Genomic DNA, 27,705 nt, shown 5'->3' with positions numbered 1-27,705 from the left:
GAGCAAGCAGCAGAGTTTGGAGAGGTTAGTGACACGCCCAGGAGGTAGCCAGGGAAGAGCCGTGGGCACAGTGGGAGCTGGAAGGAGGTTGGCGTGTGGAGCTCACCACGTGGTCTGGAGGGGTCACCCAGGCCGTGGGCCAGCACAGGCCTCCGTGGGTCTGACTTCCCTCATCTTCTGCTTGCTCTGCAGATGACAGCAGCCCAGCTGACATATTTGCCGTGGGGTTTGAAGAGATGGTGGAACTGAGCGCAGGGAATATCGTCAATGCCAGGTAGGCAGCCAGGCGTGGGGTGGGATCCTGGGCTGGGCGCCTCTGCATTCTGACTGTGCTCCCACCACGACCTCACGGACATACGCCTCTCCCTTCCTCTCTCTTTGCTGATTAAGGAAATAGAAGGAAGGGTGGGATAGGCTCAGTACTCCATGGGTGCTGCTGCCTCGGCCACGTGTCCGGGCTGATTCACGCTGCGAGCTGGCATGTGTGAGCCCCGAGGGCATGGGCCGGGCTGGGCGGGGGCTGACTCACTTTCCTGTGTGTGAGTGTAAGAAAGAAACAAAGGAAAGAAAACCACTGGATTAACATTTGGTGTGAGGTCAGCAGGACTCTTTCTTTCCTAGTCCGTTTCAAGGTACTTTCTGAACAAATAATGAAACCTGGTTCTATGGAGGTCTTATGAGCAAGGCCCTGTGCTGGGGTTCAGGGGGCAGGGGTTGGGGGGGGCCCATGTTTGAAGTGTACAACACAACCAGAACCATGCGGATAGCCCATTGCAGGGATTAAGGCTCACGTGGCACTAGTGCAGGAGCGCAGGCAGCATATGGCGTCAGTAAAGACCCAGCTAAGGGCTAGAGGAGTTTATAGGTGGGAGAGCCTGCTTCCAGCTCACACTGAAAAGCATCCTTCTTTTCTCCAGTACCACCAACAGGAAGATGTGGGGTGAGCAGCTTCAGAAAGCCATCTCACGCTCTCATAGGTACATTCTCTTGACTTCGGCACAGCTGGTGGGCGTCTGTCTTTATATCTTTGTACGTCCGTACCACGTCCCCTTCATCAGGTAAGAACATTTCACTTACGAACATCTGGGGGAACACGGGATTGTTTGATTCTGACTTCCTTCCTCCCACCCCCTTCCTGCAACAGGAATCAGGACCTGCCATTATTTTAGATAAATGTAACAAAACCCCCAAGGCAAAACCAAGCGAATAGAATATTGTCTAGCATTTAAAAAGCCACAGTGGGAACCTTCTAGCTCAGGAAGCTGGACCCTTTTAGAAAGACTGTTTCCTGATCGTTGTTACCCAGGCTCAGTTTTGCACAAGGAAAGGGATTCCTTGCTGAAATGTTAGACAGGAAACCTCTGACCAAGAGCTGGGTAACTCATCAGGAAATGCCAATTCTTTTGTCTCTTGTTAAAAGAATTCTAAATAAGATGTGTGGACAGAAGGCCTCTACCACTGTCACCCCATTATTGGATCTCCAAAGTGACAGTTTTGTGAATGTCAGAAAGGGGAAAAGCTTAGAAAAAGCGTGTCTTTTAGGAAAGCCCGTGTGTGTGTGTGTGTGTGTGTGTGTGTGTGTGCGCGCGCGTGTCTGTGTGTGTGTGCGTGCATGGGGATTTTAAGGTTTGGGAGGAGCACGCGTTGCTCCCTGGTCTCATTCATGTTGTTGGAACGTCCTCTGGTCTTTGTCTTTGCCTGCACCAGACAGAGAGACACGTGGAGAGCAAGACTGTGCTCTGTGCTCATAATCCTCTTCTGTGGCCTTTGGGAAATGTTAAAGTCTTTGTGCCCCAACTGTTTGCTGCGACAGTCTGGCAGTGTCCACAGTGAGTGGGTAAAAGTCAGTTACGGTCGGAGTAGAGGAGAGGTTAGGGTCGAGGTCAGAGATAGAACATGAGGAAGGGAGTGATGCCGAGGGGCTCCGGATTTCCCAGCTGCCAACCAAGGTCCCAGCACCCGTGTCTCTTTAGCCTCAGGCTCGCACACTGTGGCAGGTTATCCCCATCCCTTGTCTGTTGGGTGACAGTCGCTTCGGCCCCTGGTCCCGTGGACCTACGCCCTCACCTGTGTGCGTTGTAAGCTGGCATTTTAATGCCAGACGTCTGCTTGGAAACCACCGCCCAGCCCAGCATAGAGAACTGGATGGTTCCTGTTTTTTCAAATGTGTTGATTACCTGATGGCACCCCCTGTACTTTGCAGAAGAGCCGTGTGGGATGGGGTTGGGGGCGGGGAGCTCCACGCTGCTTCTACCGCAGCAGCGAGACCGGCAGCGGAGGGCCGGGGTGGAGGTGATTCCGCTGCTCTGTGGGGTGCTCATGTGAGCACCTCAGAGCTGGGGCCGTGGAGAGGATGCTCCAGCCCCTCCCACGGGGCAGCTGCCCACGATGAGAGGAGGGTCAGGAGCGATGCGGAGCTGATGGCAGTCGCGCTGTCCCTGTGTGGCCTGGCCGCTGAAGATGGGATGAGCCAGCCTCTGAGCCCGAGGCCTTTGAGGCTCTCAGATCCGCAAGCCTCGCGCTGCCGCCCGGGTCTTCTCTGTAGCAGAGCTGCTCATGCTTTGCCTTTGGAGCCACTGAGAGGCCCCCCGCGTGTGCATTCTCTGTTCCAGGGACGTGGCGATTGACACAGTGAAGACGGGCATGGGGGGAAAGGCGGGGAACAAGGGCGCCGTGGCCATCCGCTTCCAGTTCCACAGCAGCAGCTTCTGCTTCGTCTGCAGCCACCTGACGGCCGGGCAGTCCCAGGTGAAGGAGAGGAACGAGGACTACAGGGAGATCACCCAGAGGCTGAGCTTCCCGATGGTGAGCAGCGAGGCAGTGGCGTGTGAGGCCCCCCTGCTCGGGTCCGCCCCACACACGGTATTCTGAGCTGCTGATATGGGCAGTTGGTGGCGATACGACCGTAGGAGGGTCCCTGCCCTTGGGGGCTCAGCACTGGTGGCAGGGAGATGACCAGGGGTGCTGCAGTAGCGGTGAGCAGGGAGCCCGGCCCAGGAGTGTTCTGCCTCCTGTATCTCTGTGCGTTTCCTGAATGTCCCGACGTGCCCTGCGTTTTCTTATTCTAATTCAACTGTATACAATGGGGAAAGAAAACCAGTGCGTCCGTGCTTTGTCCAAGTTGGTGAAGAACATTTGAATCCAACCAGTATAAGACTAGGTTTTCTTGAGACTCACACATACATTGTGTCGTGGCCCAGAAGAGAACACACGTTTTTGAAACCAGTGAATTCTTGGCTCGGGAGCTCTGGGTCCCGGTACGGTCTCGCGGTTGCCAATACCATGCGTCGTGCCGCCCTCTAGTGGTGGTCCAGAGGCTTTCATTCTGAAGATGGGGGATCTTTTTGAATTCAGATTTGAATGTTTTCCTTTCTGTGCAAAGATGATGGTCCCGCACACCTTCACCCTGGTGCAGACACCTTTTTCCCAGCAGTGAGGGTAGACTTTAGCTGCTCCCGCCACACATCCTGCCCGTGCCTGAGACAAGGTTGGCTGGGTCACGGAGCTCTTCTGTGTGAGGCCAGATCCCTTAAAACTGACACCCTGTTGGCTGGACTGCCCTCAAGGCAAAAATTCCTTAGTTTTCATTAAGAAGTGCTGTAATCCTTCTTGGAGGTTTTATTTCTTGGATTATAAAATAAATGAGTTGGGAAGTTTGCAATTGTAGTTTTCCAGATTATGTAGGGCTAATATTTTCTTTCTGGGTCTATGTAGTTAAAAAAGAAAAGTCCAACCCTTCTCACTTAAAAAGTGCTGTTTCAAAGTAGCAAACGTGGGACACATTTAAAATAATTAAAAAGAGTTTATACTATAGCTTTTTTCAACAGAAATATTGACGGTACCTATAAGTTAATACTCTGTACCTGTTCAGTAGAGTAGCCACTAGCCACAAGTAGCTATTTAAATGTAAAATAACTAACGTTAAATAAAACTAAAACTCCCATCGGTCACACTGGCCACATTTCAAGTGTTCGATGGCTAGATGTGGCTGGTGGCTCCTGTTCTGCACAGCACGGGTAGAGAACATTTCCATCACTACGGAGTGTTCTATTAGGCAGTGATGCTCGGCACATTTATTTTATTTGGCTGTGATAATCCCAGCCTTTTGTATAACGGAAACAGATTTTGGAGCTTGGCAGATCTGAGTTCATGTCTTATCTTTATCATGTACTAGCGGTGTAACCTTCGGCGAAGTTTCTGAACTTCTTTTTTTAATCTGTAAGAGAGCCATTAGTGTGTGCTTCACAGGGCTGCTGGGAGAACAGTGTGCCCCAGAACAGAGCCCAGCATTGTAGACAGCTGATATCGTGCTGCTACTGTTGTGATTCCTGGGGAAGGGAGGGGAAGATGCCACAGCTGTCCAGGGCTGCCCTGGGCAAGATGGGGGAGGGGGAGAGAGAGAGGTGGAGGGTCACAGGATGAAAGTGTATGAAATCCACCAGGTTTTACGAAGTGTGTCCTGAGCATTTATACTTACTTTCTTAAACCTCATTCTCCTAAGACTGAATGTTTGGGCAATTTGTCTTAGGATGCAGACGTAACAAAGCAGGGGGGGTACATCCTGATGGCTGAGACCCACTCGGTAAATACCAATATTGGTAGTCATGCTTCCTCTGTTAGAGTTGGAGCTTTCTCCAAACCACTCGAAAACACTATTTAAAATTTGAAAATTAAGCCATGTGAAAGTCCCTCAGTAAGTCTATGGGATTAGTGAAAAATGAGATGCTCGAGCAGACTTTTCTTCTTAAGTAACATTTTAAGAAAAACACATCTGCTATCATCTGTACGGTGAGTTTATTTTTCTCCCTTCTCCCACCTTCCTTGCAATGGGCCGAATCAGCACTTTTTTTTTTTTTTTTTTTATGACTTAGGGAAGAAGCATATTTTCTCACGATTACGTGTTTTGGTGCGGCGATTTCAACTACCGCATCGATCTCACTTACGAAGAAGTCTTCTATTTTGTTAAACGCCAAGACTGGAAGAAGCTCCTGGAATTTGATCAGCTACAGCTACAGAAATCAAGTGGAAAAGTAAGTTGTGCTTTTAAAACAGTTTTTAACACCTGCTCCAACATGGAATAGCTTCTGCTAAATGTACACGCTAGCGTTCGCGCATTAAGCTTCATGCGTGAATTTAACTGATTCTGATAATGGTAAAAAAAAGGTGTCTGGCGTAAGAAGTTAGAGAAACGTGAGCGTCCATCCACACTCACGTCCTGTTCCTGCTTTCGGTGGCCACGGTCAGGGTCTGTGTCTTCTCATGCCCAGAGGGGCCATTGCTCTATGAAAGGACACTGGATACACGTAAGCCACCGCGGGAGCTGAGGGTGACAGGAGCCTCTCTGCCCAAGCTCTGTGGTTGGAGTGGGGGCCAGCTGTCCCTTCCTCCTTCGCACAAGCTGAGCCCTGGTCCAGCTGTGCTCAGTTTGAGTCCAAGCTGCTTCAGACAGCCCCATGTCAGCATCTGAGCACATGGCCGGTGAGGCTGGTGGGTGTGATGTACGCGGTCCACGTGCCCCGTACTCAGGGTGATATTCGTAGGGACGGCTGTGTGTCAGGTGCACTAAACCAGCAAGTGACACTCTAGATTCTGCTCAAAACATTTTATTTTGGTGATATCTGTTTCTTGTTAGTGAACGTACTAACAAGTAAGTTAATTTAATACACTAACAAGATCTAATACACTTTACACGCCAATTTGTACACATAATGCTGAAGACTCTCCTACAGATTAGGTATCACACCCATTTTATAGATAAGAAGACTGAGGCCAAGGTCAAACACACAGTCAGTAAACAGAGGCATGACAGAGCCCAAGACTGCCACACTTCCGATGAGACTTCCCCTCCCTGACCTGGTGTGGTCTTTTAGTGCCTCCTTAGGCCATGATGTAATAGGGAAGATTCAACTATGGAATCTGTCCTCAGTTCTTCAGGGTCACACTGGCTGGCCCCCACATGACTCAAAACTTATCTTCTCTCCCACCTGAAACTGTTTGTTGTTTTGGTGCCTGTTTGCTTCCTAGCAGGACAGGCTGAGGGGAGGGGGGCACAACTAAGTTCCATCTCCCTGGTGAAAATGCAGCGGCTTATACGGTGCGGGCAGGGGGGTTAAGACTCCTCCTGCAGTGAGACCTGGATGTTCCTCGAGGTTTTCTGTCATCCCCCCTCGGTGACACGGGTCACTGGGGGTGGCCAGAGGGCAGAGGAGCCACGCCACTCCTTCCCGCAAAGGGTCTCTCTCCCTTCCTCCTGCCAATATTCTCCACACGCTTCCCCTCGGGCGCTGAGTGAATGTCTGTCCCTGGGTCTTCCCGCAGCATCAGGGCTAAGTGAAGACGGAGGAGGGCTGGACTTCAGTTCTGGGCTGCTTTTTACCCAATTGGTTTTGTTAACAAATACGGATCAAGGCCTTGCCGGGGCTGGGCCAGGCGTTCCCCTCGGCCTGTGTCACCCGAGCGTTGACAAGCAGGCGTGTGACAGATCGGGTGCTGAGGTGGTGGGAGACCCAACGGTGTGTAAGTCAGTAGAACAAAGTGATAATCATCATTTCTTTTGCCAATTAAAAGACACACATATGTCCAGTTTTCGACATATTTGCAAATATGATGTAGCTTCTGTTACTTTAGGAATAAAAAACACTCTGGAACGTGCCTTCTATTTGCATGTAAAGTACATGATCTAGGAGAACTAAGAGGGTCCTGTGACTTCTCCCAACAGATTTTTAAAGACTTTCACGAAGGCACCATTGACTTTGGACCCACCTACAAGTATGATGTTGGCTCTGCTGCCTACGACACGAGTGACAAATGCCGCACCCCGGCCTGGACGGACAGGGTCCTGTGGTGGAGGAAGAGGCATCCTTTTGACAGAACAGGTGCCTGAGATGTGTGCGCTTTCAGAGCTGGAAGAGGGCAAGTGATCAGTACCATAGAAGGAAGATCACTTTTCTTTAGTCCAGCGCTCTTTGTTATATAAATAACAATTCTCTGGATAACCCAGAACTACTCAAAAGTCATCCCAGATGTTAGCCCTAAGCTTTGGGAGTTGCTCCTGGCTCCCCCAATCCCTGCCTCACGGCTGTCTCCCTACACCACCCTGCCACCTTTTGTTCCCGGCAGGGGTGAGGAGAGAGGCTACAGCTCTTCCTCTCTGGCGCTTCTGCCTCTCACACTCATGCCTTTTCTCCAGCCCATTTTGTTCAGCCGAACTCTTATCTGCTTAAAGCCCCAATTCCAAATCAAATATGAGCGAGACACAGGAAAGATGAGAGTTTATTTTTGTTTGTTTTTTTAATCAATTAGTGGTCTATCATGTTTTGAACAATTATTGATACCCAGCTAGGAAGTGCAGTTTGTTTAAAATTCGAATGCCTATAAACTAATACATAAACAACTAAGCTTTGCTGGTGAGACGGATGCTGAGATTTCAAGGCCCAGAAATCTCACCTGCAGATGGAGAAGATGCGTTTTTGTTCAGATCACTTTTGTGGACATCTGTGCAAGAGGCTGGCTGCCTTCAGGTTCCTAGTCTCTGCATCTCCTGCTGTACAAAGAGCTGCACATCTCCTGTTTCCCATGGGCCTGAGGCAAAATCCCCGCAGCAGCGGTTTCTGTGTTCTCACCCAGTTTGCCCGCTGGGGAGGAGTTTTTACCTCAGGCCCCAAGGCCACTTTGACAGGGTTTCAAGCCCAGGGGGTTAGAACGACTGAGTCTGAGACAGGAGGTGGTCCGTGACGCAGCTCCCCGGTGCACGTGTCTGTCATCGGCATTCATGAATGTTGATACAATTTTGTGTTGTATGTGTGTCTCTTGATTGGAATCCCCGTGAGTAGCTGGAGACCTCAACCTTCTAGACAACGATCTGGACGCTGACACCAAAGTCGGACACGCCTGGTCTCCTGGTGCCCTCAAGTATTACGGCCGAGCAGAGCTGCAAGCGTCTGACCACAGGTATGGCCCTGGCTGCCGTGGGCACATCCTCTGCTGCGGAAGGCGGGGCCAGCTGCTCCCCGCAGAGAACGGACCTGCCTTCCCTATCCGAATGCGTGTGTGTGCGTGTGTGACACACAGTAAAGAGCAAAGAACAGTATGACAAGTAGCTGTGTACTTACCACTAAGAATTAATCACTGTTAACACTTTGTCATTGCTCCATGTCACAGGTAACATCTATTATGAAAATTGCGAAGACACAACCTGTGGTATTTTACGTCTTTTAAATTCTGATACATTATGTCATTGTGCAACTTGCTTTTTTTGTTACTTAACCATTTTTGAGAGACAGTCACGTCATTACTAGAGATCTGACTCTTCCATTTGTAACCGCTGTCCGGTATTCCACTAAATATATCCACGCGATTTGCCCATTCATCTACCGATGAATATTTTTTCCAATGTTTCATTGTTACAAACACCATAGGGTTTCACTGTGTTGCGTTCGGGGTTTTGGATGCTCTGAGCTGTTGCTTTGGCCTAGTGCCTTGTGGATTAAGGATGGAACACAGCAGCAGAGGTCTGTCACCTCGGCGTGCACCGGGACTGGCCACAGAGGGAGGTTATTCTTGTAGAACATCTTTAAAGACAGAAGATGGCAGTTGACCTTCCCGAGGCTGCTGCCAAAACTATCATGTCACTTTCAACTTTTACAAGAAAAGAAATTAAGAAAGAGAGTTGGTGGTGAGCAGTTGGTCAGTCACTATAGGTCGAAATCTTTCCATGCTTCTGATTTCTTGAGAAAGCTGCTGTTGCAAATACATACCTAGAAATGAGCGTGGGGAGGTCTACAGATGTATGACTTTCAGGTTTGCTAGTTCAGTGAGTATATTTAGAAGCATTCATTTAACCAGTATTTATTGGGGGGCCTTATATTGATATATAGGCCCTGTTCCTGGCACTGAGGAAAAGCAGTGAACAAAACAGATGATAGCATGCTCTCAAGGAATTTTCTAGTGAGGACAGACAGACAAGAAACAGAAGTGCCATGAATGAAAAAAAAAGTAGTGGCCGGGGTCAGTCAAGGGGTTGGTGCTATTACATACCCAGTGTTCAGGGAAGGTGCCTCTGGTGACCTTGGAGCCGAGACCTGAAGGAAATGAGAGTGGGAGCCATGTGGGTATCAGGGAGAGAGCATTCCAGAGCGGGAGTGTGGAGTGAACATCTAGGAGTTCGGAGAAGAGAGAGGCTGGAGAGAGAAGAGTGAGGGGAAGAGTCATAGGAAACGAGGTGAGATGAACAAGAGTCAGCCTGCGTGGAACCCTGTGGGCCATAAAAAGGACATTGGGCTTCACTCTGAGCGCGGTGGCATTGTGTGGCCAGGTTAGGACAGAGTCACCTGAAGAAACTCCAGCGGGGCCAGCACGGAAGGAGGGAGGCAGGGAGGAAGCTAGGGATGGGGTGGCTTTGGGCCAGGGTGGTCGTGGGTTGCCATGGTGAGCAGTGGTGGGTTCTGGATAGGTTTTGAAAGTGGAGCCAGCAGAACTGGCTGATGGAGTGGATGTGGGGTGTGAGAGAGACGAGGTGAGGATTGACTCCAGAGTTTTCGGCCTGAGCAGCTACAAGGATGAAGTAGCATTTACTTAGCTGGGAAGATTGGGCAGTGCGGATCTGAGCATCCTGGTTTGAGACACATCTTAGACATCTATTGAATTTTCTAATTACAAAACCAGAACATCTTGGTTCTTGACAATTAGGGGAAATATACACAGACAAATCATCCATAGTCCCATGCCCTGAGACCATGTCTGGTGACAGTTCGTTACGTGTCTTCCCACTGCGTTTTCCACGTACATTTTACACCGAAACATTAACCTGTGTGTAGTGTGTGCTCATATGCACGCAAGCTTGTAGATGTTTAAACGTGGGTAAGAAAATAGGACTATGTTATGTGAACTGTTAGCATTTGCTTTCTTACTCGCTACATTAATTTTTTGAATTAAGCTTTTGACTGTGAGGTAGTTACAGACTCGCATGCAGTTATAGGGGATAACGTAGGGATCCTGTGCACACTGTACCCAGCCCCCCACAGCGGTAAGACCCTGGAATCTACAGCACAGCAAAACACCCAGACGTTGACTTCGATATGGTCGGGACAGAACGTCTGTCACCACGGGGACCCTCGTTTCCCTCCCTCCCACACTCCTTCCTAACCCCTGTCAACCACTCGTCTTTTCTCCTTTTCCAGCATTTTGTCATTTCAAGAATGTTATAAAATGGAGCAGAATTGGGGGACCGGCTTTTTTCTCTGGAGCTTCTTCCAGTTGCTGGTGTGTCAGTAATTGGTCCCTTTTCATTGCTGAGTGAGTGAGGCTGCCTTCCCGTGTCCGTACCCACTTTCATCAGAGATGCTCCGCTTCTAACACATGAGGCTCCTCGGGAGAGTGTTTCTCCCACAGAAAGTTTTAAAAAAACCCTCAGCGCATATTCCTGTGTCAGATTTTTCTCCGTCTTCTTTTTACTTGCTTCTAGAGGCAAAAAAAAAAAATCTAATAATAGTAATATGAATTTGGGGGGATACTACTGATTTACCACCCATATCTCTGAATTTTTTCAATGTTCCCTGGTTTTAAAGGTTGCCACCGTATTCTATGCTATTTTGTATTATGCTTTGTTTCCACCCAATATTGTAAATGTCTTCAATAAGATTACATAATCTTCGTAAGAAAGGATTTTCTAAATTTTTTGTAGAGTAAACCCATCCCTGTATAAAAATAACAACAAGGTGTGCATTATTTCCTGCTGATCTGGTTTTCTGTGTATGTCAGATAGATTTCTACAACATTATTCGTAATGAGTGCATGGCATATGGTCGTGTGGCTGCATCGTAACCTAACGCTTTCCCTATCCTGGGACCATTAGATTGTTTCCCCTTTGTCCCCTCCATCAGCAGTGCTGTAATGATCAACCTCGTGTATAAATCTGTCTGACCGTCTGGTCATTTCCTTAGAACAAAGTTCTAGAATTGAGAGTCGTTGGTCGAAAGATGAACATTTTTGAGTTTCCTAACACAAGTTGCCAAACAGCCCCCCGAAAAGCTTGAACCCCTAGCCCAGGGAGAATCCCTTCTTCTCTGCACCCTCGGCAGTCCTGGGGTTGCACGTAAAGAAGCTTTGCTCATGGCTGGTGTGGTTTTCTCTCACATCATCCTTAGATAGAAATGCCAAGAGAATAAGGTTGGGGAAAGACAGACCGAAACCCCGGGACCGGAGAGCTTAGTTCCGGGGACCGTGGCATGGGGAGGGGGCCACATACACAGGCTGTGTCATGGTGTACGTTTACTGTTGACAGTGGCGTCGGGACGGAGCCAGGGCTGGGGGATGTCTTGTCCCGAGTTAACGGTGCCCCGTCTTCCCTCCGTGTCTGACGCAGACCCGTGCTGGCCATCGTGGAGGTGGAAGTGCAAGAAGTCGATGTGGGTGCTCGGGACAGGGTGTTCCAGGAAGTGTCCTCTTTCCAGGGCCCCAGGGACGCCACCGTCGTCGTCAACCTTCAGTCGCCAACCTCCGAAGAGAAAAACGAATTTCCCGAGGACGTGCGCACGGAGCTCATGCAGACCTTGGGCAGTTACGGGACGATCCTGCTTGTCAGGTAGGGACGCGCGCATGGCAGGGCTGGTGCGTGCCTCGCCGGAGGGCGCGCTCCCGGGGCTGACCTGGCAAATCTCATTTCTCCCAGGATCAACCAAGGGCAGATGCTGGTGACTTTTGCAGACAGTCACTCGGCGCTCAGCGTCCTGGATGTGGACGGAATGAAGGTGAGTTGTGCTTGGTCACCCGGGGAGCGGGGCTGCTTGTCCCCGTGGGCTTCTTGTGCTTTCACGTGGCCGGGTCTGCGGGTGTAGACACCACAGGAGGGCGGGAGCTGGGCCTCTTCATGCTGGCATCTGATTCTGGTAGCTTCGTCGAGGTGTCTACTCTCCAGCCCTGGCTCCTCGCAGAACTGGGGAGAAAGAGCAGGTTTGGGAGCGCAGCCCCGCCGTGTTACTGGGTCTGTCTGCGCTCGCGCCCTCCCACGGGAATGTTGTGAGCCTTCTCTTCAGAGCACGTGGTTTGGGACGTGCAGCTCATAGGTAGTTTCCATTTTGATAATATCCTGGTTTTAAGTTCACGTGGAATGAAAAGTGACAGTTCAACTTTTCGTCGGGCCAAACGTGAGCTGTGCTGGGCCTGCCTGAGGTCTAGACCCTCGGCCTTCCTTGGCAAAAGTGAGGGTGGGCCGGGCTCCCGACGCACGCGTTGGAGCGAGAAGCACTTTAGGGTCAGAGGGTCTGACGTCTGCGCTCCTTCACAGGCGGCCTCTCTGTCCTCACAGGTGAAAGGCAGAGCTGTGAAGATTCGACCGAAGACCAAGGACTGGCTGCAAGGTTTGCAAGAGGAGATCATTGGAAAGCGAGACAGCGTGGCCTCCGCGTCCCCCACCGCCAACTCCTGTCTGCTGGAGGAAAACTTCGACTTCACGAGTCTGGACTATGAGTCAGAAGGTGAGTCAGGACTTCCCGGTGCGTGGGGTGAGCCGGGCAGGCGAGACGTTCTCCCAGCAGCCGACACGAGAGCCCCAGGATCCGTTCTAAGACCCGCCCTCGGGAAGGTCCGAGAGGATGCTCAAGTTCAGGCTGACTCTCCATGCCAGAGCTGGGTGGCATTCACACGTAGGAGTGGTGCACGCAAAGACAAGTAAGATGGGAGGCATCTAAAAGTACACTGAAGACAGTCTGGAGATGTCAGGGCCGTGGGCTTGTCCTGTGTCTCAGGCATCCGTGGAACTGGGGTCCCAGCCCTGCTGCCACGTGGGTGCCGCGGGCGGCTAGGCCTCAGGTGTCCTGACGCAAGCCATAGGCCTCGGTGCTGAAACAGACCCACAGATAAAAGACTAGGCCCTTTCCCCCTAACTGTTTGCTGTGACATTTCCTTCTCCAAGGGGATATTCTCGAAGACGACGAGGACTATCTGGTGGATGAGCTGCGCCAGCCCGTGGTCTCAGACAGTGAAGCGGGCGGAGACGAGCTCGCCGACGCCCCCAGCTCCATGGCAGGGGCGCCTCCCAGCCGGTCACCGGCACTCACCAAAAAGAAGCAGCATCCAACCTACAGAGGTAGGTAGCTTGGACCTTCCTTTTCTAAATCACCTCTGGTGTAGCGAGCACTGTCTCAGCAGCCGGACACCGCGTAATGCCGCCATCAAGTATGCACGGCCCACGAGCAAAGGGGTAAAAGAGGTCGCAGCAAGGGGTGAAAACTGGGCTCTGAGAAGGAATCCAGCTGCCGCCACACCGATTTCCTCTAGTGATTTAATTATTTTCCAACAACTGGTACCCCTATAACATACCGGATTCATGACCATTAGTTTCCTCTGTACAATTTAAATTGTCATAGCTCTGAACTGGTTTTACATTTGTGATTTTTTTTCCCTCTCCAAAACTTTTCTGATTCAATCCCATAAGAGACATATTCAATATCTATGTCCTGAGTTGCTGGTGTCTGGTTATATTCATATAACATTATATTATTATACAGTAATAGTACACCTTAGCATCATTATGTCATTTTAGACTTAAGAGGGACTGAAAGGCATTGGGATTGGACTCCAGGTCCCTAGATAATTAGAGTAGTTCTTATTCCACATCAGACTCTTCAGCTCGGTTTCAGCCACAGCCACGAGTGCCTTCCAGCTGCTGGACATTGTGTCTCCCCCCTTGGAGGAGAGCAGGTGCAGGGGCTTAGCCACGTGTCAGGACCCTCTGAGCTGTGGCTGAGAACAGAGAACAGAGTTGACAATAAGATGCTTCCCAGGAAAGGTACTTCACTGGGACAGGTACAAAGAACCCCCAAGCCTTTTTGACTGTATTTGGTCCCAAACCCGGTCAGTAGCCTGGCTGCACTGAACCAGAGGGGGCTTTTAAACTTACAAGTTGCTGAGCCCCGTCACAGAGATGTGGGTTTGGCAGGTGTGGGCTGGGACCCTGGAAATCTGGCAACTCATGAGGCTCCGCAGGTGATTGGGAACACATATCCAGGTTTGGGGACTGGGTCCATCAGCGAATCCAGGGGGTTCTGCGCATTGCACGTCCAGAGGGCTCCTGCCCTGGAGTGAAAGTGGCTGGAGGGATGTGCTCTTGAGACAAGAAGCAGTCCTCTTCTCCAGGGTGGCCATCATTCAGGCATCCTCTCAAGGGCTGGGCAGATGCGCCCCTTGGAATGAAGAATTAATAAAGCAGCTTGGGGCTCTCACATGTGAGCAGCCTTGCCCCCTGGTGGACGTCAAGGGAACATCTCAGTGCTATAGGGCGTTCAGGCACTCCCTTCAGAAGGAGAAATCCTGCCTGTCCCCAACAGAACGCCAGAGACACATGAGGTTGAGTATTGGATTTGAGGGATGGGGTGTATAAGCCGAAATAAAATGAATCAGAGTGTGTTGTAGTGTGGGAGAGAAGACCTACAATCGTCCTGAATTTAAATGTAACAAATGTACATGTAATAAAACAGAAGCCGTCACCTCCCCACACCCCTCTTAGCCTTAGAAGGATTTTGCAGGGCGAGTCAGGACGGCGAATGCTTGGGCAGTAGCTGGCATGGGCTGTAGGATTTGGGGCTTGAATGAGCAGGGCCACTCCATGCTGGGCCTTGGCAAGGGATTGGCAGGCTGCCCTGCTGGCAGAGAAGTGAAAATATTCTCAAGTCCAGAACTCTTGTCCTGTTTCAGAATGAGGTATTAAGAGTGAGGGCCTCTGGTTTTCAACTGTCTACTCTGTGTGGAAGTCTTGTGGATTATTTCAGAAGGAAGCATGCCTACACTTTAAAATATTTCAGTGTCTCTCGTGTCTGGACAGCACACCTTGTCCACGGTTCACTGAACGTTCCAAGCAGGCATTGGGTACCCTCCCCCCGTCCCCCATGCCAGCAGAGAGGGACCCTGAAGCTGTCCTGTGGGAGGCGTTCCTGCCACTGCCGGGTCCCTGCAGACCTGAGTCTGACTCATCTGACTCGCGCCCTGCCATGTCCTTCAGATGATGCTGACCTGGTGGTGTTAAAGCAGGAGCTGGAAGCAGTTGGGGACTTCCGCCACCGCTCTCCAAGTCGGTCTCTGTCGGTTCCCAATAGGCCTCGGGCACCTCACCCACCGCAGAGACCCCCCCCTCCAAGTAAGACTTCGCTTGCTTTCCGCTCACCACAATGCCTGCTGGGAATAATTGCGTACTTGCTGCTACCTCACAAACGGCTCTAAATCTAGCCTTTGAGTTTCCACAGTGCTTTTTTCCCCTCCTCGGGCTCCTTTTTGTCTTAAATCCACGGCAAGTTTGATATCAGAGATAGCGATGTTTCTCACGGCAAATCACGTGACTCCTTTATAAAGCTGTTCTTCGTCCTCCCATAGCTGTGCTTTCGCTTTAAGCTGCTTTCCGTTTGAAACCTTACGGGATGGAAAAATTGGGGCCACAGACAAGCTAGGGACATTCTGAGCTCCTTCCTCCGCCACCCGCCATGGCTTCTTTCCACGTCTTTCCTGGACTGCTGCCCCCCCTCTCTCTGCGTATGAGGACTCGAGTAAGCCCTCGAGTGGTGCTCTGACCTATAAGGTGACCACACGCCCACCTCTAAGCAGGAGCCGTCCCGTCTGTGAGCTCGAGACTGCTGAGAACAGCACTTCCTAGCCCGGGTCTCAGGATAGCACTTTTCTTCCTGGCTCCTCAAAAAAAGCGGTGCTTTGTCCCTGAGACATTCCTTGGCAATCTGAAACAAAGTCATGCCATGCTTTTGATCAGTTTCCGTTTACCTCCACTGTTCACTTCTCCCCCTCCCCCGCAGTGTGACGGTAAACATTTTTCTAAGACTGTACTTTCAGAATTGGGTTCATCTTGGCTTACATCACGATAGTAATCAATGGCAAGCCAGAAACACATGACTCCTTAAGCGTATTTTTTTACTTTTCTGAGTTGATACTTAGAAAATAAAATATTAAATAAAGAACAAATTTATGTCCTATATTATTGTAGAGATTTACAAAGAGATAAATCTAAACAATAAAAGTTTTAATTTTACTTACCTAGAGATAATAGTTGTTAACCAAAAGATTTCCATCCTTTTTCCAATTAGATATATCTATATCTACACACAATTTTAAAAAATTAATTTCTGGCTGCGTTGGCTCTTTGTTGCTGCACGTGGGCTTTCTCTAGTTGCGGTGAGCGGGGGCTACTGTTCATTGTGGTGCGCGGGCTTCTCATTGCGGTGGCTTCTCTTGTTGCGGAGCATGGGCTCTAGACGCGCGGGCTCAGTAGTTGTGGCTCGCGGGCTCTAGAGCGCAGGCTCAGTGGTTGTGGCGCACGGGCTTCGTTGCTCTGCGGCATGTGGGATCTTACGGAGCAGGGCTCGAACCCATGTCCCCTGCATTGGCAGGCAGACTCTCAACCACTGCACCACCAGGGAAGTCCTCGATACACAATTTTTCTTTTTTTTTTTTTTTTTTTTTTTACAGAATTAGTGTCCATTTTGTTTGGTCATTTGTGTTTCATCCAATGTCTCTGTATTAACTGTTGTTCTGAAACATGACTTGTTAATGGCTGCAGGTATTATTTAGCTTATTCCCCTGCTTTGGGATTTCTTTTTGTTAGATTTTGCCCACAAAGTCTTTTAAAAATTTGGTCCTAATAATAGTAGTGTATTTTAAACCACTTAAAAATGATGGATCAGAGTTTATATCAGATTTAACTCCTCCAGGATGTTAGATTAAAATTTTCATTCAAACAGTGCTTCTGCAGAGAATCTACATTAATAAGCCCAAGTTATTAGAGAATCACAAGAGAAACTCAGTAGCGCCTCTGAATCCCCAAAGGCCATGGATGTACTCAGACCCTAACTGTGACCTTGCTCTCAGTTGGCTGGGAATTTGCATCGAAGCAGCTGCGACTTCACTGAGATTGAGACTCTGCCCTCCTTGGTCTTTACAGCTGGTCTAATGGTGAAAAAGTCAGCCTCGGATGTGTCCATCTCCTCTGGCACCCACGGGCAGTATTCGATTTTGCAGACAGCAAAACTTCTGCCAGGAGCACCTCAGCAAGCAGTGAGTTCTCCTGTATTCACATCATAGCGAAAAGGGTCAGCATTTCAAACCCAAGAGATTTGCCGCGTGGTTCATCCTTAGCCCCTAACATTATGCAGGATCACCTCTTTTCAGTGAATATATATATGTCTGTCTCTTTAACCCTCTGCCTGTCCACCATTCATCCCTAAACCCCATAACTTGGTACCAGGCCCTTTATAGGGTTTTTAAATGGTCGTACAGAGCATGAGAGAGAAAATCACGTTTGATGAAAACTCCCAAGTGCCCCTTCAGGGAGGGACTGTTGGTTTCCAGACCCACCTGCTTCTCTCCCCTCCGATGCTTGCCTTTGACCTTGGTGTATAGAGCAGGGGCTGACAGAAGGGGAAATAAGAGAAGTTCAGATCAGTTGTCTTGAGAGAAGAGGCTAAAAAGAGATCTAATGGGGCCTAAAGAACGCAGTAGGGACATTACTAATCATAACAGTTGTGTAGAGTTCTGGAGGATGCCTGTGAGACCTAAAGAAGACGGTAGGTGAAGGTCAATGGACTAGAGGTGAGGGAGGGGGGAGGTGCAGCGGGGGCGCTGGGTGGAAGCTAACGTGTCCCAGGAGAGTGTGTAGAGCTGGGCCAGCCGACTGATGCGGTCACTGCGCCGACTGATGCGGTCACTGCGGGAGTAGGCGGTTGACTCGACCTCAGTGGTTTGTAGTAATGAAAGCAGGTTCTCAGAGGCGACCCAGAGGTCTGTTAAGAGGCGGCAGAAAAGCGAAGAGGTAGAAAGAGCACTTTTGAGAAAACATCTGGAAAAGTGTTTTAATGACTCCGCTGGACCATGGAAGGAGTAGCTTCTGACTGTGTTTTCTGGCTTTTACCTGATTATTGAAATAAAGATAGAGGATGGTTTGTTCACGTTGCAAAATCCTGGAATCGTCCAGTTTAGGAGACGAGGGTCGCCTAAACTTTATTGTGTTCCCCCCACCCACGCTTGATATGTGAGTGCTGGGTGGGGGGGGTTGGGGGAAGAGGCTTGAGGGATGCGGTTTGGGTTGAAGTTGTGTCTTAATCACCGTCTCAAGGAGCTCTGTCAACTTCACGCTCCTGTACAGATCGGTAGGCAGAGAACTCACCAGGTGAGGCTGTTTCCTACCTGTGCTAATATGCTTTTTTTCCTGATTTTGTCCTCAAGCCCAAAGCTAGGACTGGGATAAGTAAGCCTTATAACGTCAAGCAGATCAAAACTACCAACGCTCAGGAGGCGGAAGCAGCAATCCGATGTCTCCTGGAAGCCAGAGGAGGTGGGTGTTCCCCTGGGGCTCTCCTGCCAATTCTGCTTTTCTTTTCATCTTCCTACTAAAAGGGGCCTAGAAGAGAAAAACACTCTTTTTTCTGGAGGCAGTATTCAATGAAAGTACCCATGAGCAACATTTTATAAAATTCAGCTACTAAGACTTATTGTCCATTTAAAACTATATATTTAAAATTCAGTAAGTATGTAAAAATAATCCCAAGATTACCAGGCAGCACTTAAGGGAGAGACTGAAATAAACAAGGAGAGACTGAAATAAACAAAAACGAGTTTTAGAAGAGGTTGGTGCCCCAGGCACTAACTCATTTTGCTGGCTCTGTAAAAAGAGATAGGTAGGTAGGCATCCTCTTTCAGGCAAAACATCTGTTTTTTTAAATCGCCAGCAATTGTAGATTCCCTCCGGCAGGGACCTCTTCTCTGCCATACTGCCTGTTAATTTTTTGTTGCTGTTACTTCACCTAACCCATGTTAACCATGTTTTAACTTGGAATCTCCTCTGTGCATTCAAAATCACTGGTTATTAACATTTTTTGGGTTTTTGTTGCGATTTTATACTAGAATCTCTTTTGCAGAGGGAAAATTATGCCCTCTGAAAAGCCAGGTGCAGTTACAGTTGCCTGATTTGCTTATAGCGCAGGTATTTAGTTTATTTGGAATTCCCAAACAACATTTAAGGAGGGCATGGATTAAGAGGTTGAGAAACACTGTTGTAGGATAACACCGTGGCTTCTTTTTTTATTAAAAACAATAACTCAAATTGTATGGATGTAACAACCCAAGTGTCCATCAACTGATGAATGGATAAAATGGGGTATATCCATACCATGGAATATTATTCAGCCAGAAAAAGAATGAAGTACTAACACATGCTGTATCATGGGTGAATCATGAAAAAAGTGTGCTAAGTGAAAGAAACCAAACACAAAAGGCCACGTATGGTGTGATTCCATTTATGTTCAGTGTCCAGAATAGTCAAGTCTATACAGAGAGAAAGTTATAGTGGTTTCCAGAGGCTGGAGAGGAGAGTGTGGGGAGTGACTGCTATGGGAATGTGTGGGGTTTCTTTCTGGGGTGATGGAAGATATTCCGGTGATTAGATAGTGGTGATACTTGTACAACGTTGTGACTACACTAATAACCACCAAATTATATCCTTAAAAAGCATAGATTTTACGGTATGTGAATTATATTGCAGTAAAGGTTTTTTGTTTTTTTTTTAAAGTCTATAGATGCAGAGGTTTGAGGTTTGAAATGTACCCAGGGCCCCAACTTAACATTTTCTTGGTCATGGGCCCTGAGATTTTGAGTTTTGCATCATCTACCCTGAGAAACACAGGGACACGTTAAACTTTGCAGGTGATGTCAGGGCCTCACTGCTCCTCCCCTCCACAGACCCTACATCACCATCCCTGTTGAGAAGGTGGGAATGAGAAGTTGGGGGCCAAACCTAGCTGGTTGGTCCTGACAACCTTGAAAGATTTGTTTTTAGATAGCAAAGAAACACATTGCATTAGTAAATTAGCCTTAGAATAAGGATAATTCGACGCCTTGTCCTTTACACTTCAGCCGTGCAATTGTATGTTTCAGGCGCCCCAGGAGAAGCCCCAAACGCCACAGCCTTGACGGACCAGGGATCTTCCAAACCAGAGCCCACAGCGGGGGTGGCCCCACTCCTGCCCCGTCGGCCCGCACCCAGAGTTCCTGCCATCAAGAAGCCAACCTTGAGGAGGACAGGAAAGGTAAGAACCTGTTTGCACGAGCCTGTTGCTCCTGGGTTGTTCCAATGTCTTGTTAGATGAGAATTCCGTCTCCGATGGGTCTGGTCTCTTTATACATGTTCACGAGTCTCAGACACAGATCCATCCTTGAGGAAAATGCCCAGCAATCGCTTTCTTCTTGGCATTCCTGCTGCTTCTTGGCTCAAGCTGAGCAGAAACATTGGGAATCTCTCACCAAGACAGGAACAGCTTGGCGGTATCGCGCTGCCCCAGTGTTCCATTTCAGTTCCCACACCGAACCACCGTGGGGTGCTTTATTCCAAGTGTCCCAGTGATTCCCATTTGTGTGTGGTCTGTGTCCTATGCCCGCGGTTTGACTTGTACAGACTTTTATTTGCATTAGAAAAACAGTCACCGGTTCCTGGATTGGCCGTGTTGACAAGCGCTTGTGCGGCCCCGGACCCTGGAGGCGCGACAGCCTTTCTTGCCACTTTTCTTGCAGATTGTTTTTTGCTCTCGCTCTCAAGCTTCTCAGCCTTGCTTGCTGCTTCAAAGACATGAGTTTGTCAGGACAGTAGCAGCCCAAAGACTGGCACCTCTAGAGGCATCTGGATCTTCCGTGTGAGCTCAGTGTGCTAGTCACGGACACCCGGTAATCCCTCGGCTGGTCGTTACAGAATGGCTGCTTTGCCACCTGTAGAAAGCATGAGCGTGGTTTGGGCGCGTGGTTCTTACAGAGCCTGCTCTGTGTTTTCTGGGTTGCTCGCTGTCGCGCGTCTGCCCGTGCCTCTGCCTATTTTCCACGCCTCCTTACGCAGCACACCTCTTTCCTCCTCCTCTCTATTCTCGCTTTGTCTTCAAAGCCAGGGGTAGAAACGGATTCAGTTTCCCCACCCACTGCACAGGAGCTGCAGTTAAAGGCCGTCGGAGAAAGGGTTGTGTCTGCAGCTAGTTTTCTAAAGAACCAGCGGAACTACGGAAATGCGGACGCTTAAGCTACCGACAGCCGTGTGTGTACAAAAGCCTCCTCTGGCCTCATGCAGTTGTTTTCTTTGTGATCCTTTTGAGTCAGAACCAAGGAAGTAAAGTTCCTGTATGAAATTTTCCATTCTTCTATATTTAAATATCAAAGATTCAAGGAGCAGGTATGCCCATTAGTCCTTCTGTTAGCTTAATGCCGTGACATAAGCTACTTCATCTTAGTATGGTACAGACTGAATTATCAAAGCTGCGGCCTCGAAGAAAAGTTTTCAGAGAGGTTCGCTGTTAATAAAGGAAGAGCATCACCCCGTTTCCTAGGTAACAGAAACTTGTTTCAGATTGTTCACGGTGGCCCTGGTTTGAAAGCTCCCACTCATCTTTCATCGGACCTGCTGGTCCTCCTTGATACGTGTGTTTCTCCCATGCTCCTTCCTGCCTGGTCACACTCCCGCATCCCAGACATTCTCAAATCCCGAATTTGCTAGAATGTCAGCTTGTCCCCTGCTCTGTTCGCCTGTGGACAGCGTCTGTGTGCTCTGATTCCCAGCTCTCGGGGGCGGGCTGCTTATTGACGCTCTTTGTCGTGCCTTTTCTTAGCCCGCGTCACCAGAAGAACAGCTTGGGCATCAAGCTGTCCATTTTACAATCGGGCCCCCGGAGACGAACCTTGACACCCCTCCTCTAGCAACAGCCCCTCCCGTTCCCAAACCGAGAACACTTCAGCCCGGGAAAGGTGCCGCTGCCTCCGGGAAGCCAGCGCCGAACGAGGCCCCGACCGCGGCCGCCCCGCCCCCTCCGGAGGCCCCGCCCCTCGTGCCCCAGGTGCCCCCGCGGAGGAAGAAGTCGGCGCCCGCGGCCTTGCACCTGCCGGTGCTGCAGAGCAACTATCAGCTTCTCCAGGGGCCCCCCTGCAGCAGCCCCAGCAGCGACTGTCCGCCCGCACCCCTGCCTGCTGGGGGCGCGCTCTTCCCCCAGCCGGCTTTCCTTGGCCCTTCATCACCTGCAAGCCCTGAGGCTGATGGCACCAAGGACACGAAGTCGGAGGCCGCCCCCCTCCTCGGTGATTATCAGGACCCCTTCTGGAGCCTTCTCCACCACCGTAACCTGTTGAATAACTCCTGGCTTCCCAAGAGCCCTGACCCCCTGGACTCGGGGAACAGGAACCTCGGAAGAGCACACGCAGCCCCCCAGCAAGTCAGTGCCTCACCTGCCCAGGAGCCGCCACTGGAGCACAGAGAAAAAGACTTCGGTCACTGGGTGACAACCAGTGACAAGGACAAGAGGACGGTGCTGCAGGTGTTTGACCCACTGGCGAAATCATGACTGGGAAACTCCTACAGCAGCTCTCCCACAGGATGTGTGCCTTCTCCCCCTGGCCTCACCTTAACAGGGGAAAAGCCCATTGGTCTCAACTCCCCAGTTGAAAGAGACATCTAGTTAAAGGCACACTGAAAAAACATTGATACTCCTGTGTAGTTTACAAAAATTGCGTCTCTTATTCAGTAAGATTATTATTCAGCCACCAAAATATGTTTTATTCCAGACTTGTGCATGTTAAGTTTCCTCTCAGGGTGTGAGAAACCTCCGGGTAGATTCAGTATACGGATTTTAGGAAAGAGAATCTAGCCGATAATGCTCAAGAGGTTCCCTCCCATTGAATTTTAAACGGTTGTTCAAGTTATGTTTCTATGTGGTGAGTTTGTTTTTAAATCTTGTTTGTATTTTACAGACTTGGAATAACTTTTTGGTGACCCACCTGAAGGTTGATGCATAATGTAAGGATTCCACTAAAAGGTGGTTGGGACCATTAAGAGCTGTACCTGGCCGCTGACACCAGGTTAAAAAAGATATCAGAGTAGGAGGCAGCAAATAGGTCAACCAAAAGATTAGACTGTACATTCCTGGGAGCCCCCATGTTTATTTATGTACGTGTATATTAGCCGTGATTATGTGGGCGTCCTGGGGGAGATGGTGTCATTCCCTGCTTTGGTTCCGGAGCATATACCATTAGCTTCACCTGAGCTCCAACTGCCTAAGTCTCCTGTACCATGTCTTAGACTTTGCATGTCCCGTAAATTGCTACAGTCCTGAGCTCTGGTGTGCTACCAGTTTTTACACACTGTCTATTCCCTATTAAATAAAACCTCATGGCTTTCTTTTTCTCCTTATATTCCATATTCAGAAAAAGCACAAAATGTGAAAACTCATACTGGTACATACGAGTACTGATTTTCATTATTATAATTTGAAGAATATCTGTTTTAGTCTGGTCTACCTAGCTGTGGCTTCAGGAGGGAAAGTTACCACGTGTCCCCATATATAAGACACCTCAGGATACTCTGAGTTAGCTTATCTACATCTTTATTAGGTTTTGTTTTCCTCTACGTTTCCAACACCACTTCTTACCTATTCAGTCTTTAAAAAAGACATCACCATACTGCTTTACGTTTTTAAAAGAATGTTATAAGGCCTAGAACTCATTTGGAGCAGATATCATAATTTTGCTGATAAGAAATTTACTGGCAAAATCTCAGTGTGCCACATACTATGTTTAGGAGTCTCTCATGTCATAGAACCATACAGCAATGGTTCTGTGTTATCCCTAGTGTGACCAGCGAATTCCTGTCCTCAAGGCTAGTGGTTAGGATGGCAGGCTCCTTTTACTGATCAGACCTCTGGGATTTCAGAATTAACTCTCATTGCTACTATCAAGATACATTATAGACCACACAAAAACAAAACTGCATCTCATTTCATCTGAAAACTAATAAAAGAAAAAGATATTGATAACTATCAATAGTTATCATATTGCTACTATCAAGATACATTACAGACCACACAAAAACAAAACTGCATCTCATTTCATCTGAAAACTAATAAAAGAAAAAGATATTGATAACTATCAATAGTTATCATATTGCTACTATCAAGATACATTACAGATCACACAAAAACAAAACTGCATCTCATTTCATCTGAAAACTAATAAAAGAAAAAGATATTAGTAACACGAGTAGTTAACCAGTAGTAAAAGATGGTGTTTTTAGCCTTAGCCGATTGGGACACCTTCTCTAGCACTTACATGCTTTATATCATTTTTACCTCTCTGAGAAATGCAAGAAGTAAACAGCGTGATCCTTGAAAGCATTAGGAGGAGAAAGGAAGCAAGATGGGTAAGAGGCTCTGGAAAGGTAAATCATTTACCAGGCTTCGCGTCACTTCTAAAGGGCATAGCTGGGAATGGAATTGAAGATTTCTTAATTTAAACACTCTTTTCTCCATAACCTCTTTTCCTACTAAAAAGGAGGTGAATTTGAAGGCATATCTATGTAACAGTGAGTCAGAAAAGCAGGGGGAAAGCAAGCACCACAAAAGTTGCTTCCAGTGGTTAATTTCCAGGTTTCTTCTTTGTTCTAGATAGCGAATAGCCAATAAATGCTACACAGAACAGAATTTCATTTCAGATAGGTGTTCATCACACAAATAGTTCTTAAGAATCTGACAGTGAGTATTAACACACAGAACTGTATTGAGGCAGGCCACAGGAAAAATTATAAGTAGTTTAACATTAAGAAATGAATATTATTTGCTCATGGCTGTTGAGGTTTAATGAATAACAGAGACTGGATTTTGAGTTGATAATATGTAAGGTTCTTGTACTAACATTCACTTTTTTTTTTTTAAGAAAAAGGACAATTGGAATTGCCTTATTTTTTAAATCAGTGCTTAACAGTGGGTATCTTTCCTAGGTTAGCGGTAGAGTCGGTTGAATAATCTCGACAATGAGCAGCTGCCATCCTGGGGATTTCGTTCCGTGGTTTTTATTTTTCATCTTTCTTTGATGTTCCCACACCAGCCGTTTTATTGTGACCCTGCAGTTCATTTCATTACTGTTGTGTAAGGTGTTACAGTTCGCCACAGTATTTTAGGCACGGACTTTACAATTCGGCATTGTCTCCCTGACCCCAATTAGATTCTCTCTTTACAGTATAATCTTCCTGGACTTCTTGCCAATTTAAAAAAATTTGTTCCAGTAAATTATTGAAACAAGGACATCTGCCCAAGAAAGTCCTGTAAAAGTTTAAAGTTGTTGAAGTTCACGACACTTAAAATTCTCCTGACCTGTGTTATGAGCAAGGTAATGTATTAAAACATTTGCTTTATAATGAAGTAATTCTATTAGAAAGGACTGCAGAAATTACTTATTGGATCTTACTGGATGACTAGCAATGAATAAAAACCCTAATGTTTATTTGAAGTGATAATTTGTACTGAAATTGTAAAAAAAAAAACTTATTAAATGTTCTACTTTTTTTTTTTAATGTGGCTTATTTCTTTTCAGATATGAAGAGAACCTTGGGATATCTTCCTTGGCTAGCCTTTTATTCTGGATGAAATGCAATTACTAGTTATTCCTCTGAGTTTTTGGTTTTGTTTCTTTTTTCAACCATCAAATTAAGTTGAAGCAACATAAAAGTAATAATTTGGTTCAGAATTTGTGAGTTGAAGGCTGCTAGCAGGGACCACAGCCATAACATATATAATAACTGTGCTATAACGTTGAGAGATGCTGGGATTCATTTTCTATAGGGTCTTATAGCAAACTTAGATTGCTGGGGTAGCTTGAGTACATTACTTCATAGAAGACTGGAGAAAGGAGTAAACAATCTTCCAGTTCTGTCTAGGTTTGTTCTCAGCTAATTAATAGACAAAATTTAGGTCATAAATGTTCTCTGATGCCTTTCAGGAATAAGAATGTACTGACAATCTCCACATCATAAAGATGCCCAGTCCTTCCTGACCAGTAAGGACTATATTGAATTCATTTAATCTGAGTGCCTGGGACTTGGATGGGGAAGAAGGAAAGGGCTGGTTACAGTACCTTCCTTTCCCAAGGTCATGGATTGAAACTCATTCTCATACAGGGCAAACTGTTTGCAGTTATATAATCAGCTCTATCTCGATGAGGTAGGAGAGTACAAATGAGAGAGTGATTACTTGTGAACAGAGGGCCAGGGGAGATTTGAGAGAAGAGGATTAAGAATATGACATGTAGCAAAGTGGATTTATGTACATGGAAAGAATGAGCCGGTGGGAAAGAATTTCAGAGGAATGGTGTCCGAACAGGGGATGCAGCCTGTCACGGAGGGTCACAGTCCAGAGGGCGGTCCAACATCCTCCTCAGTGATAGTTATACTATACCATTTACTAAATAACAAACCATTGCTCTCTCTTTCTTAATTGGGTTTCTCTAGGTGTTACCCAGTTTTTATTGACATTTTCAAATAACAGCATTGGTATTTGTATATCCTTTATATTGTTTATTTTTATTTTGTTATGTCGGTTTTTAAAACATTTTTCATTAACTTCAACTTATCTTTAATTTGCATCCTTTTCTACTTTTTGTTTAGTTTTGTTATTTTCCTAATTTCTTAATTAAAGCTAGCACTGGGTTTCATTATTTTTAGTCTTGCTTAACAATAAAGACATTTAAAGTTATATATTTTCCCCTGATTGTAACTTTTTTTTTTTTTTTTTTTTTTTTTTGGGGTACGCGGGCCTCTCACTGTTGTGGCCCCTCCCGCTGCGGAGCACAGGCTCCGGACGCGCAGGCTCAGCGGCCATGGCTCACGGGCCCAGCCGCTCCGCGGCATGTGGGATCTTCCCGGACCGGGGCACGAACCCGTGTCCCCTGCGTCGGCAGGCGGACTCTCAACCACTGCGCCACCAGGGAAGCCCCCCTGATTGTAACTTTAACTGCACCCTACACATATTAGCATGAAATAGTCTTTTTCATTAATCTCTAGACTGTAATTTGCTTTTAGTTTCTCTTTGATTCAAGGGAGACTGCAATTTTCCGATAGTTAAGAGTTTGTTTGGCACTTTAAAATTGCTTCCTCCTAATTTTATTGGATTATGACCTGAGAATATGGCCTAGATAAACATCTGCTTTCTAAAATTTATCGAGGTTTGCTCCATGGTCAAGTGCAGGATTGAGTTTTCTAGTGATTTCATCAATACAAAATAAAAATGTTTTTTAGTTGTAGGGTAAAAAAGTGTGTGGTGTGTGACATACAACGTGTTCGTTCCACTGTCCCCCAATGGAACAGGTCTTTCTGGAAGGCACTTCTGTCAGGGGATGGGTGCAGGCTCTAGCTCTAACTCTAATACAGTGGCCTCCCATTGTTCTTACTGAGGATCCTTAGATTTTGTTGAATAAAAGGCTTCTCAATTTGTTGTAAGTCTTTGATCAATCTTTAGACATTTGAATGATTGCCTTTGCTACCCTTGACTAGTTTAATAGATCTCTTTCTCTGGGGGAGAGGTTTCCTTAGCTGCTCACACTGCCATTACAGAGTCTCTGCTTCCTGGGCTCTCTGTTCTTGTGCCACTGGTCTACCTGTCAATCTCTGTGTCAATATCATGTATTATTTCTTTGATATCTGGTGAAACAAGCCCTTCTATTCTTGATCCTTAGCATCTTCATATAAAAATTTTGGAATCAATTCATCAAGTCCTATTTAAAAACTAAAACCTATTGGAATTTTTTACTGGGACTTCATGAAATAGAATGGACATCTTTATGGTATTGACCCTTCGATCTAAGAACATGGTATATTTCTCCACTTAAGTATTTCATTAATGTTTCTCAAAGTTTTTAACTTATAAA

General features: G+C 47.5%; 1 protein-coding gene across 7 annotated transcripts in view; it reads left to right on the top strand.

Moving 5' to 3' along the window:
* Nucleotides 1-25,354, top strand: part of SYNJ2 (synaptojanin 2) — a 98,952-nt gene extending 73,598 nt beyond the window's left edge. For 4 of the 7 annotated variants that reach the window (XM_032650671.1, XM_032650672.1, XM_032650670.1 and 1 more), the window contains 15 exons: nucleotides 193-274; nucleotides 918-1,058; nucleotides 2,613-2,805; nucleotides 4,872-5,030; nucleotides 6,719-6,875; nucleotides 7,833-7,950; nucleotides 11,363-11,581; nucleotides 11,669-11,747; nucleotides 12,305-12,473; nucleotides 12,911-13,084; nucleotides 14,996-15,130; nucleotides 16,937-17,049; nucleotides 18,217-18,325; nucleotides 19,924-20,075; nucleotides 21,633-25,354. In XM_032650671.1, the coding sequence (XP_032506562.1) occupies nucleotides 193-274; nucleotides 918-1,058; nucleotides 2,613-2,805; nucleotides 4,872-5,030; nucleotides 6,719-6,875; nucleotides 7,833-7,950; nucleotides 11,363-11,581; nucleotides 11,669-11,747; nucleotides 12,305-12,473; nucleotides 12,911-13,084; nucleotides 14,996-15,130; nucleotides 16,937-17,049; nucleotides 18,217-18,325; nucleotides 19,924-20,075; nucleotides 21,633-22,358 (2,726 nt within the window). In that variant the 3' untranslated portion in view covers nucleotides 22,359-25,354. Of the gene's footprint in view, nucleotides 1-192; nucleotides 275-917; nucleotides 1,059-2,612; nucleotides 2,806-4,871; nucleotides 5,031-6,718; nucleotides 6,876-7,832; nucleotides 7,951-11,362; nucleotides 11,582-11,668; nucleotides 11,748-12,304; nucleotides 12,474-12,910; nucleotides 13,085-14,995; nucleotides 15,131-16,936; nucleotides 17,050-18,216; nucleotides 18,326-19,923; nucleotides 20,076-20,556; nucleotides 20,707-21,632 lie in introns of all 7 variants that reach the window. The other 3 variants (XM_032650676.1, XM_032650673.1, XM_032650675.1) reach the window with 3 other exon arrangements.
* The last annotated feature ends 2,351 nt before the right edge of the window (nucleotides 25,355-27,705 follow it).

This window comes from Phocoena sinus, chromosome 12, assembly GCF_008692025.1.
Source record: "Phocoena sinus isolate mPhoSin1 chromosome 12, mPhoSin1.pri, whole genome shotgun sequence".
Classification (NCBI taxonomy): Eukaryota; Metazoa; Chordata; class Mammalia; order Artiodactyla; family Phocoenidae; genus Phocoena; species Phocoena sinus.
This window is presented reverse-complemented; position numbering and strand designations above follow the sequence as displayed.